Source organism: Narcine bancroftii, chromosome 1 (genome assembly GCF_036971445.1).
Source record: "Narcine bancroftii isolate sNarBan1 chromosome 1, sNarBan1.hap1, whole genome shotgun sequence".
In the NCBI taxonomy this organism is placed as follows: domain Eukaryota; kingdom Metazoa; phylum Chordata; class Chondrichthyes; order Torpediniformes; family Narcinidae; genus Narcine; species Narcine bancroftii.
Genome location: NC_091469.1, coordinates 107,762,084 through 107,775,970, shown reverse-complemented (window position 1 = coordinate 107,775,970; position 13,887 = coordinate 107,762,084). Strand labels below are relative to the sequence as shown.

The 13,887-nt window shown below is 37.4% G+C and overlaps 1 protein-coding gene across 10 annotated transcripts in view; it reads left to right on the top strand.

Moving 5' to 3' along the window:
* The window catches only part of LOC138762269 (histone-lysine N-methyltransferase EHMT1-like), a 302,471-nt gene that overhangs the window by 177,167 nt on the left and 111,417 nt on the right, over nt 1–13,887 (top strand). For all 10 annotated transcript variants that reach the window (XM_069935973.1, XM_069935979.1, XM_069935988.1 and 7 more), the window contains one exon: nt 783–900. In XM_069935973.1, coding sequence (XP_069792074.1) covers nt 783–900 — 118 coding nt within the window. The remainder of the gene's footprint in view (nt 1–782; nt 901–13,887) is intronic.

The following is a 13,887-nucleotide window of genomic DNA, read 5'->3' as shown; positions in this document are numbered from 1 at the left end:
GGAATAGTTTTATTATTGTTCCGAAGAACCAGTCATTTCCAAGAAATTTTCTATTCCCAATTTAATTAAATTAAGTTGTTACAAACACAAACTTTGGCTGGAGGAGGATGCCTTTTGACTCAACTGTACACGAGTTGCTTTGTGAAGCAATCCATTTTTTTTTCTAATTATTTTAATTTTACATTTTTCTTTTTTTTCCTTTTTAACTTAACTATATTATCAGCTGAGTATCTACCTTTAACAAAACCTACCTGATCAATATGAACCAGTTTTGGTAAATTATTCATTAATCTATTAGCCAAAACTTTCGCCACCAATTTATAATCAGTATTTAATAATGATATCAGTCTATATGATGATACTTTTAAAGCATCTCTATGAAGGAATCCATTTGATCTAATTTCCATCCTTTTCCTCAAGCCCTATAAAATGTATCCCCCCCCCCCAAAAATCATTTTTGTTTTGAAAATCTTGATTGACTGTTTCTAAAACATTACTAATATTCCGGATGCATTTCCTGCAATTTAGTTATATTGTTATTGGAAACTTTCCATAATTGCTAATCTTAATGAAGTTCAAGTTGTGGTTTTCTACTGTATGATTTATTTTTCCTAAAATGACTAGTAATCATAAGGCTTGGTATTTTTTAAAAATTGAGCCTTTTCAAACCACTGTACATGGACAGCCCTAGAAATTGAAAAGGCTTCTCTAGAAGGGTAGTTCATCATGATTTTATTTGGCTGCAGCAAATAATTTTATAACCATATATCTTGACCATTCAGAGTTCGGAATCGAGTTTGAAAAGGAAGTGGAAGAAAAAGGGGAAGAATGACAGCCCATGGATTAAACCAACCAGGAAAAGAAGACGGAAAAACCGACCAAAAGCAGGCATTAATGCAGGTAACAATAGTAAAGATCTCTGCTCACATGTTGAGCTAAGAAACAATTGCCTGCCAGATTTTGAGGTCATGGTCGTTCTAACTTCAATTTAGTTGGTGACGTAAACTCTGACTTTGATTTTTTAAAAATGTACAAGGCATTGGTCATTGTACAAGGCATTGGTGAGGCCAAATTTGGAGTACTGTGTACAGTTTTGGTCACCAAATTATAGGAAAGATATAAACAAAATAGAGAGAGTGCAGAGAAGATTCATGAGAATGTTGACAGGATTTCAGGGTCTGAGTTACAGGGAAAGGTTGTGCAGACTGGGGCTTTTTTCTCTGGAGCGTAGAAGATTGAGAGGGGACTTGATAGAGGTGTTTAAGATTTTAAAAGGGATAGACAGAGTAAATGTGGATAGGCTTTTTCAATTAAGAAAGGGGGAGATTCAAACTAGAGGGCATGGTTTAAGATTGAAGGGGGAAAATTATAAAGGGAACATGAGGGGAAATTTCTTTACGCAGAGGGTGGTGGGGATGTGGAATGAGCTTCCGGCAGACGTGGTCGAGGTGGGATCATTGGTTACATTTAAGGAAAGATTGGATCGTTACATGGATAGGAGGGGACTAGAGGGGTATGGACCGGGTGCTGGTCAGTGGGACTAGGAGGGTGGGGATTTGCTACGGCATGGACTAGTAGGGCCGAACTGGCCTGTTCTGTGCTGTAAGTGGTTATATATGGTTATATGGTTACTGGGGGTGTAAGTTAAGTAGAGGTAAATTGGGCTGGACCTACAGTATGGACTCGTGAGCCGAAATGGCTGTAACCGCGCTGTAGGTCTAAATGTACTGGGGATGTAAGTTAAGTAGAGGTAAATTAGGCTGGACCTACAGCATGGACTCGTGAGCCGAAATGGCTGTAACCGCGCTGTAGGTCTAAATGTACTGGGGGTGTAAGTTAAGTAGAGGTAAATTGGGCTGGACCTACAGCATGGACTAGTGAGCCGAAATGGCTGTAACCGCACTGTAGGTCTAAATGTACTGGGGGTGTAAGTTAAGTAGAGGTAAATTGGGCTGGACCTACAGCATGGACTCGTGAGCCGAAATGGCTGTAACCGCGCTATAGGTCTAAATGTACTGGGGGTGTAAGTTAAGTAGAGGTAAATTGGGCTGGACCTACAGCATGGACTCGTGAGCCGAAATTGCTGTAACCGTGCTGTAGGTCTAAATTTTTATTAAAAATTAAAATTTCATGTGAGAATATTTTTGTTTTTTATCCAGTTATGAATTGTAGGGTCTTGTATTTATTGATCATCCTGAATTGACTTTGAGAAAGTGGTGCTGAGCTGCCTTGACCATCTGCAGCTAATATGATTATGATGTTGTTAAATCAGGTAAATTCATGATAGTGAATTTGAATTTCCCGATGGTAAATCAAAAGACTTGTTATACAGTAGAAAATCAGAACTGTAGATGCTGGAAGTCTGAAATAAAAACAGTTTTTTTACTCAGCAAGTGAGGCAGTATCTGTAAAGAGGGAGAAAGTTAACATGTTCAGGTTGATGACCTTTCATCGGTTAGAAACAAGCATGAAAAGCAAAAAAGACTAAATGTTCAAAATCTAAAATATTCACCAGATGAAACCCTTTGTTACAAATGAGAAAGATGCAAAAAAAGTTAGTTTCCAGTATAGAGAAAGTGGGGGAGAGATGAGGAGAACAAAGGTGAGACCTAATGGATTAATATGACATTTAGAAGCCTGTTGTGCTTTTTCGTCTGTCTTTTGTGCTGCGACAGGTAGCATGCCCAGCAGGATAGTCTGTACAAATGGAGAGAGGAAGAACATATCAAAAATCACAGAAGAATGATTGACCAGTTCTGATAAAGAAAAAAATATGTTAATCTAATGTTGGGGTATTCGATGATGAGACTGGCAGGATGCAATATACCCAGGTTTCCAATCTCCCTTCATTCCATAATGCTCCAGGAAATAAAGTCCTAACCTGTTTAAACTTTTCCTGTAACTCAGTCCTCAATTTCCAGCAACATCCTAGTAAATCTTCTCTCCATTTTTTCAATCTTATTGATATCTTTCCTGTAGTTAGATGACCATACCTGTGCACAGTACTCCAAATTTGGCCTCACTATTATACTACTTTATTACGACATCCCAATTCCTGTAGTCAGTACTTGGATTTATGAAGGCGAATGTACCAAAAGCACTTTTTAGAACCCATCTACCTCTGACACCACTTTCAGTGAATTTTTTATCTGTATTCCCAGCTTCCCTCAGTTCTGCCACATTGCTCAGTGCCCTAACATTTACTATGCCCTACCTTGCTTTGTCCTTCCAGATGCAACACTTTTTTTTCAAACGTTATTTAAGAGATAGAAAAAAACATAGCATACAATATAACCAAAAAATGATTTTACAAAGATGTATATAAAAAAAAACAAAACAAATAATAAAAAAGTAATTAAAAAAAATTAAAATAAAAACACAAAAAAACCCCACCCCTTCAGCCAGCTCCCTTAAGGGGAGCAAAAAAAAAGATTTTATATATATATATATATGTATAAAGAAAATATTATAAATGTTAATAACATTTCAAAGTATATCTAAGTGCATATATTTAAAATACGGAGACCACTTACTAACAAAAGAAGAATAATTATCATGTAAATTATAGGTAATTTTTTCCATGACAATACATACTTTCAATTCATTGTGCCAGCGTAATATATTAATCTCAGTATCATCTTTCCAAGTACGAGCAACACATTTACGTGCTACTGATAACACCAAACGTACAAAAGCAATTTGAATTTTGTCCAATGCCATTCCCCTTAACGAATACAAGTTTCCCAACAAAAAAATCGTTGGATCTAATGGTAATATAAAATTATATAATTTTTCCAAAAGTACTTTAATTCCTTGCCAAAATGATTGAACTTTAACACAAGTTCAAATGGCATGTAAAAATGTTCCAATACATGAGCCACATCTAAAACAAGAATCCAAATTACTAAACCAATATTTTTTTTAGCTTTTCTGGGGTCAAATATAATTGATGTAAAAAATTATAATTATCCATTCCATATCTTACATTAGTCAATTTAATTACATTATCCTGACACATAGTCACCCCAATCATCTTCAGGAAAAATAAATACCAAATCACTCTCCCATTTAAGTTTAGATTTCTCCCAATCTGTGAATTAGCCATACTACCTTGTAACAAATTATACATAACTGAAATATAACTCTTATTCAGTATAGAGGAAATCAAAGATTCAAATCTCGACAAAGTAGGTAAAGTCATCTCTCTACCATAATTATCTTTTATCAAAGCCCTAAGTTGATAATACACAAACAAAGAATTTACAGGTATATCTAATCTTTCTCTTAATTGATTTAAAAAAAAGAAATTGCCCATCTTCAAAACAATCCTGTATTGTCTTTATACCTTTGGAGTCCCAAATTTTTAAATGATTATTAAACATTGAAAAAGGAATAAGCTGATTGTTATACAATGGAGTTAGAATTGATCATTTATCTTTCGACCCTAACACTTATTTTTTAATCCAAATCTTTAACAAATGTTTCAATATCGGCATATCATATTCCTGTAATAAAATCAAATTCCAACGAAATATAAACTCATGTATCTCAACCCTAGAAATACACGCCATCTCCACTTTAGCGCAGCTCTGAGGCTGATCTAAATCCATAAATCTACTAACAAACTTCAACTGGGCCGATTCATAATAATTTTGAAAATGTGGTAAATGTAGTCCGCCCAACGCGTATTTCTATTTAAGTCTGTGCAACGCCACTCGAGCTAATTTACCTTTCCATAAAAACTCTCACACTGCTTTATTCAAATCTTGAAAAAAACCCTTAGAAAGTAAACAAGGTATTGACTGAAATAAATATTGAATTCGAGGAAAAATATTCATTTTAATAAAATTAACCCAACCAATCAAAGTTAATGGAAGATCTTTCCACTTAATCAAATCTGCTTTAATCCGTCTTAATAAAGCAACATAATTTAATTGATATAATGATTGATAATTAGTATCCATAAACACACCTAAATTTTTAATTTTACTTGTTCACCTTAATTTTGTAATAGTTTTAAATTCAGAATAATCTCCCACTCCAACTGGTAAAATCTCACTTTTATCCCAATTAACTTTATATCCCTATAATCCTCCAAATTGCAACAAACACTCTTGCAATTGTTTCAACGAACGTTCCAGTTCCGTCAAGTATATCAACACATCATCCGCAAATAAGTTAATTTTATATTCTTTATTCTTAACCCTCATCCCTCTAATTTCTTCATTTTGTCTAATAGCCTGAGCTAATGGTTCAATAGCCAAGGCAAATAAGGCTGGTGACAATGGGCAACCCTGCCGAGTTGAACGAGTCAATTTAAATGGTAAAGAAATCTGTCCATTTGTCACCACCCTAGCAATCGGGTTCGTATATAAAGCCTTAACCCAACCAATAAAAAAGGGCTGAATTTAAATTTCTCTAACACTTTAAATAAAAAATCCCACTCAACCCTATCAAAAGCTTTTTCTGCATCTAATGCAACCAACTAATGGTTAGGTTGCTTTTGGTATGCGTTGACCAAAGTACTTAATCGAAATATATTGTCTGATGCGTTTCTATTCTTAATAAAACCTGTTTGATCAATATGTTCCAATTTGGGTAAATATCTAGCAAGTCTATTAGCTAATATTTTCGCTATAATTTTATAATTACATTTAATAAAGAAATAGGTCTATATGAAGACACTTTTAATGGATCTCTATCTTTTTTTGGAATAACAGTTATTAAAGCACTTGAACATGATTCTGGTAACTTCTGACCTTCAGTAACTTGATTCAACACTTCTCCAAATACATCAGAGAAATCATCATAAGAAAGTTTATAAAATTCCACGGGAATCCATCATCCCCTGGGGACTTTCCATTAGGCATTTCCTGAATAACTTCCTTAATTTCAAAATCCGTAAATGGAGATTCCAATTCCTGAACATCATTCCCATCTAATACCGGTAACTTTAATTTAGATAAGTAAGAATCAATAGAACCATTATCCTGTTTCCCCTCAGAAGTATATAATTTTAGATAAAATGAATAAAACTGGTCATTAATTTCCTGAGGTTAATAAATAAGTTTTGAATTCTCTTAACAGCATTAATAGTCCGAGATGCCTGTTCAGCTTTCAATTGCCAACCAAGTACCTTATGAGCTCTTTCCCCCAGCTCATAATAATGTTGTTTAGATTGATTAATTAAGCACTCAAACTGATAAGTTTGTAAAGTATTATAATGTAATTTCAACCTCGCTAATGTGGCTTTTTTTATCTTCTGTTAAATCTTTCTCTAACTCAGCAATCTGATTTTCTAACTCTAAACTCTGCCATATATTGTTTCTTAACTTTCGTAGAATAACTAATAATCTTCCCCCTCAAATAAGCTTTTAAAGCATCCCATATTACAAAATGACTATCCATAGAAATAACATTCTCGGTCAAAAATAAAGAGATATGCTCTTTAAAAAAAGTAACAAACTCTGTTTTTTTCAATAATGTTGCGTTAAACCTCCATCTGTGCCACAGACGTGCTACCTCTGAACTTTCACAAGAAAAAAGTAATAATGAATGATATCACTCTACTTTTATATTCAATTCATAATACTCTACCTTGTAAATGTGCTGATTCCAAAAATAAATCAATTATAGAAAACAAATCATGTTGGTAAGAGTAAAAAGAAAAATCTTTCTCTGTCGGATTAACTTTTCTCCAAATATCCACCAAATTTAAATCTTTCATTAACGCATTAATTTGTGTTGGCATCATTGATTTCCTTATACTTTTTGGATTTCTGTCCAATAAGGGGTCCAGAACACAATTAAAGTAACCGCCAACTAAGACATTTTCATTAGCTTGAGTTAACAGTAAAAAAGCTTCTGAAATAAACCACTCATCATCCATATTAGGGGCATAAAGATTCAGCAAAAATTTTACAGTTCACTCTTAAAACTCTGCCAGCATACCCCTCTGAAGATTCCAATTCAAATGGTAAATTTTTATGAATCAAAATCACTACTCCTCTTGCCTTAAAATTAAAAGAAGAAAAAACATGACCAACCCAATCTCTTTTCAATTTCAAATGTTCTTTTGTAGTCAAATGTGTTTCTTGTAAAAAAGCGATGTCAATTTTCATTTTTTTTAATATAGGCTAATATTCTCTTTTTCTTAATTGGATTATTTAATCCCCAAAGATTAAAAGTTGCAAAATTCAATTTAGACATCTTTTTAACTACTAATATATTTACACACTATAAAATAATGCTCCTCTTTATAATTCTTCAAAAAAAGGGGAAAAACATCCCCCCCTCAAAAAGAAACAATAAAAAAACCACAAAAAAATAACCACCCAAAGGTAGTAATACCCTAAAAATCTGGGTGTGGTGAACCCACTAGCGGCAGATGACTATCAAAGTTTTCAGTGTCATCCACCCCTGCAGCCAGATACATATTTATTATTTAATTAAACACAATCAGATATAGTCCATATATTCAACCCAATGATTCCAAACCCAACAACTGTTCGGATCTTCAACATCAAGAAGACTTTGTGTCAACTCTTCTTTCTTTCCATACCCATTTCCATTTACCCTCCTCTTAGGAGACAACAGAGGAGAACACCCATTTTTTCTCAGTTCCGGTAAAGAATTAGCAAAAACCAAAGCATCATGATCATTCTCAAAGAATTGAGATTGAAAGTTTCCATAAAAATCCTTCAAATTTGCAGGATAACGAAAAGCAAGCTTGTAGCCTTTTCGCCACAAAACATCTTTAGCCGTATTAAATTCTCGACGTCTTCTAATAACCTCTTGGCTCAAATCGGCATTAAAAAAAACTCTGTTATTTTGAACCATTAATGGAGACTGACTCTGCCGTGCTTTCTGTACCGCCATACATAAAATAATTTCTCTGTCTTGGTATTTTAAACAACGAACCAAGACTGCCCTCGGTGTTTATCCTGGAAGTGGTTTTCTTCTCAGAGCTCTATGAACCTGATCCAATTCCAAGCCTTCAGGAAAAAGCTCTTTACTCAGCACCTCTGGGATCCAATGCTTAAAATTTTTTATAGGATCGGAACCTTCAGTGTCTTCTGTAAGATCAACTATTTTCACATTATTCCTTCAGCTTTGATTTTCCAAAGAATCAATCTTCTTCAATAAATCTCTTTTTTTGAATCCCCCAATCTACAAAAGAACCTTCCACTTTTTCCATTTTTTCTCTATTACGTTCGACCTGATTTTGACACTCAGAAAAGACTGTTTCAATTTTATTAAAATTATCTTGTACAGAATCAACTGATTTTATACATCTATTAATATCACTCTTAACTACAGTCATTTCCTGTTTCATAGTTGACATTTCATCACACAAAGTATTCCTTTTTATTTTCATTTCCATAAATCCTTGGTTCATCTGAATTGATATTTGTTTTGACATATTGTCCATTTGACAAGCAATCCCTTTCAAAACAGTGAACACTGAATCCATTCCAGATTCCTCCACCACTTTTTGAGGTGTACCTTCTTTAACTATAGGCTCCTCCTCCTGGGCAAGTTCCAATAAGGTAAGTTCCTATCCTCTCTCAGTCATCGTAAATCCTTTAGTTGAACGGCTGGGGGTCTGGACACCAGACGCCCGCACCCTGACCTCTTCGGGACGCCAGTGTTCAGACTCCCCCACAGCACATACTTTGTCCAGCAACTCTTGGGCCCGGGATGCCCCACGCAAGCCAGGCAAAGCCACCGGACGCGCAGGAGCATCCTCCGACGCTACACTGCACGTCTCCGGGCCACCCAGCAAGGTCGTGGGTTCGCGGGTCCCCTTGTCGGCCATGCCGCCCGCGCACACAGCTTCACGTGAACGTGGATCGGCAACAGCCGAACTCACCAAAGTGTCAGCGCCATCTTGCGGAGGCAGGATCGGCGCCGAGGTCAAACTCGAATGGGCTGGAGTCCTCTGAGGCTTGGAGGCTCCCAATGACGATTCCATGGATTTAGCTATGTAGGTAGGAGTTCTTCCACACTTTTGTATGGTAATTTTTTCTGAAGTTGAGTTTTAGATTTTTTCATATTAGTTGCCATAATAAATCACTGTTATTTAAACAACTGTAAATATTATTTTTAACCACTTTTATACTTTTTAAACACTGGGTATTTAGTAATCCAGCTGGGGAAAGGTGGAATACACGTCTTTCTTCTACGCCATCTTGCCACCCCCCCCCCACTCAGATTCAACACTTTACACTTGTTTGTATTAAATTCCATCTGCCATTTTTCCACCTGTTCCAGATTTCTCTGCAAGTTTTGAAATTTTCCTCACTCTCCATTGCCACTCTAATCTTTGTGTCATCTGCAAACTTGCTGATCCAATTTACCACATTATCGTCCAGATCATTGTTATAGATGACAATCAGCAATGGACCCTGAGGCACACTAGCTGTCACAGGCCTCCATTCTGAGAGGCAATCATCCATAACCACTCTCTGACTTCTCCAGTAAAGTCAATGTCTAATCCAGTCTATTACCTCACAATGAAAACTGAGCAACTGAACCCTCCTCACTAACCTCCCCTGTGGGATCTTGTCAAAGGCCTTACTAAAGTCCATGTAGACAACATCCACAGCCTTTCCTTCATCACCTGGCAACTTCCTAGAAAAGCTCTATAGGATTTGTTAAACACAACCTATCACGAATAAAGCCATGCTGACTATCCCAAATCAGTCCCTAACTATCCAAACACTTGTTTATCCAATCTCTAAGAACTCCTTCAAATAACTTGTCAAATACTTTGTCAGGTTCTCTGCTCTATAATTTCCTGGATTATTTTTGGAGCTTTATTTAAACAACAGAACAATATGAGCTACCCTCAATCCTCTGGCTAAGGATATTTGAAATATGTCTACCAAAACCCCTACAATTTCTACATTTGCCTCCCTCAAGGTCCTAAGCAATATCTTGTCAGGCCCTGGGTATTTATCCACCCTAATTTGCTTTAAGACAGCAAGCTCCTCCTCCTCCTTAATTTCAAATGGTTTCATGTCCTCACTTCCCTAGACTCTGCCAGTTTCCTGAGTAAATACGGATGCAAAAAACCCATTTAAGATTTTCCTATCTCTCCTGGTTCATACATAGCCAATTACTCTGTTCTTCAAGCAGACCAATTTTATTTCTTACTAACCTTTTGCTCTTTCCTTACCTGTAGAAGCCCTTATGAGTTTCTTTCATCTTGTCTGCCAGAGCAACCTTATGTCTTTTAACCCTCAAGTTTTTTCTTGCATAAATTATACTCTTCAAGTTGTTCATTTTCTCCTTGCTTCTACTATCACAACTTTATTTCCTGCAGCTGTCCGCTATCTCTGCAGATGTTCTCATCCAATTCTTATGAACTATTGGGATTGAGAGGTCATAATACAACCCCATTAATGTGATCATATTTTTCCCATTCCTCAGCTCCACCTATATAGCTGTAATATTTTCCCAGATGAAAAATGCGACTTCTCCCCTTTCATCCCTCCCATTCTTGCTTGTGAAACAATACAACTCCAGAACATTGAGCTGCTAGTCCTTCCCTTCCTGCAACTAAGTTTCACTAATGGCCACAATGTCATAATTCCATGTGACAATTCACACTTTAAGCTCGTCTGCCTTTCGTACAATGCTCCTTGCATTGATCAGAGAAAGTAGAACATTACAGCACATTACAGCCCCTTCAACCCAGGATGTTGTGCCAACCTATATAAACCTACTCAACAATCTAAACCTTCCCTACCATATACCCATAAGCTTCTATTTTTCTTGCATCCATGTGCCTAAGAATCTTTTGAATGTCCCTATTGTACTATCTACCACTATGGCTGGCAATATATTCCAGCACCCACTACTCTATTAAAAATATTCCTTATGTCTCCCCTAAACTTTCCTGCCATCACCTTGTACTATTGTCCTTAGGTGTTTGCTGCATTTGGCCATCCACCCAATCTATGCCTCTTATAATCTTGTAGATCTGTAGATGCACCTGAAAACATTATTTCCACCATGCACAACCCTTTGATTTCCATCTTCACATATAGTCATAACATCATCCTTTTCTTCTTCCATGCCACTATATGCTCTGGCACTCTGGTTCCTGTCCCCCTGCAAATCTCATTTAACCCCCCCCAGAGTAGCACCAGCAAACCTTCCTGCAAAGATATTAGTACCCCTCCAGTTCAGATGCAAATCATCCTGCCAGTACAGATCCCACCTTTCCCGGAAGAGAGCTTAGTGATCCATAAACCTGAAGACCTCCCTCCTGTTCTAGCTCTTTAGCCACAAGCTAACCTGCATTATCTTCCAATTTCTAACCTCACTAGCACATGGCGTGAAGCAATCTTGAGATCACAGCCATAGAGTTTCTGTCCTTTGACTTCACACCCATCTTCCTGAACTCTCTTTGCAGGACTTTATCACCCTTCCTACTTATACCTTCATGGACCATGACATCTGACTGCTCACTCGCTCTCCTGAAAATGTTATGAACATGATCTGAGATATCCCAGAACCTGGCACAAGAGATACCATTCAAGATTCTCAATTTCTTCCTCAGAAACGCTTACCTGTTCCCCCTAACTATTGAATCCCCGTCACTACAGTTTTCCTGTTCTCCTCCCTTTCATTCATAGCCACAAGGCCAGATTATGTGCCGTGGCTTGTCACTGGAGGGTTGTCCCCCTCAACAGGATCCAAAAAAGTATATGTGTTATTGAGGGGACTGGCACCCAGCTACCTTCCTCCTGTCTCCTAGGGGTGATTGTGTCCCTGTAATCCCTTCATCCTCCTGAATGACCCAGAGCTCATTCAATTCCAGCTCTAGTTCTTTAAAATAGTTTGTCAGGATCTATAGTTAGATGCACTTCTCAAAGATGAAGTTGTCAGGGATACTGTTGGCTTCCATGACTATCCACATTCTGCAAGAAGAGCATGTCCCTGGCATGGCTGTCAGTCCCACTATGCATTAAATAGAGAGGAACAAAAAATTGAGGAAAACCTGCCCTTGCCTATCATCCCCTCTCCCTCCTGAATGATCCAGAGTTCATCCAACTCCAGCTGCAATTCCTTCATATGGTTTGTAAGGAGCTGCAGCTGGATGCACTTCTCGCAGATGAAGTCATCAGGGATACTATTGGCTTCCATGACTATCCACATTTGCAAGAGGAGCATTGCCGCACCCTGGCTGCCATCCTACTGTCTATGACAGTACCTTCTTCCTGAATCCTTTAGAATCAGAATTAATTTTCAAGTACTTGTCATGCAATTCGTTGTTTGGCGGCAGCATTATAGTGCAAATATTACTATAAATTACATTTAAACAATAAACAAATAGTGTAAGAAAGTAGGATAAAGTGAGATAGTGTCTGTGGTTCATTGTCCATTCAGAAATCTAATGGCAGAGGGGAAGAAATTGTCCTTGTGCTGCTGGTAGTGTGAAGAGGGCATGGCATGGATGGTGAATATCTTTGAGGATAGAGGTTACTTTCTTAAAACACTGCCTCTTGTAGATGTCCTTGATGAAGTGAAGACTGGTGCCTGTGGTATTGCTGGCCGAGTGAACAATTCTGGAGTTTTTTTTTCCTGTCCTGCGCATTGGCACCTCCAGTCAAGACAGTGGTGCAACCAGACAGAATGCTTTCCATGTACATGAGAGCCTTTTGTGACATATCAAATTTCCTCAAACTCTTAACAAAGTACAGCTGCTGATGAGCCCTCTTAGTGATTGCATTGACATGGAAGTCCCAGCACAGGCCTTGAACTTCTCCACTGCTGACATCTCAGTAAGGTTGTCCTTATCTTAAGACAGACAGAAACAGCACTGAGAGGTTGCTGCCCACAGTAACAGATGTTGGTAGCTAAATTATAATCACTTGGAAACTAATGCAATTGTAACATATTAACCAATTAGTTTGTGCCAAAATAAAACTAAGGTATGATTGGCCACCTTGGACAGTCATAATCCTCCAGTCTGATAAACTGCCCTGGTCAATCACTCTTGTCTCCAATTACTGATCCGGTTTTTTTATTCACTTGGGTAGCTGGCCTCTATCTCATATGCCCTTACCTTCCATACCAGCCTACAACTAGGAAGCAGGCTCATAGACCTTATCAAATGTTCTACTAAAATCCATAGAAATAACATCAAATGGCTTGCCCTCTTTGTCATCTTTTCAAAACATTCTATCAAGTTGATGAGACACAATTTCCCATTCATTTCCCAATGCAATCTCAGAATCTCTTTTAGCCCTCCTTATTTTCCTTTTCACTTTGCTCCTACATTCCTTGTACTCAAGGGACTCACTTGAACTTGCCTGCCTAGATCTCATCGATACCTCCTTTTTCTTTCTGATCTGTGCCTCTTTATCTCTTCTTAACCAGAATTCCTTTGCTATTCCTGCCATTTACCCTACTGGGAACACACTTATCTTGGACTGTCCTTGTCACACTCTTAATGTCTCCCAGGCTGGCAGTCTTGCTTTTACTTTCAAACATTTGTGTTAGGTCAACTTTTACTAACTCCTGCCTAATCATGTTGAAATTTTCATTGTCCCAGTTTCCAATTCTGACTTGAGGACCAGTGTTATCTTTTTCCATAACTGTTTTTAAGCAAATTGAATTGTGGTCACTGGTCCCAAGGGTTCCCAACCGATAACTCAGTTGCCAGCTTTTCCCCCCAGTACAAGGTCCTATATTCCCCTTCACCAGTAGACCTTTCCACATGTTGCAGTAGAAAGTTCTCCTGGGCACACTTAACAAAGTTCAACCCATTGAATCCCATAATACTTAGACATTCCCAGTCAATGTTGGGAACGTTGAAATCGTCTATAATAAAAGCTTTGCTATTTTACAGATCTCAACAATCTTGACATATTT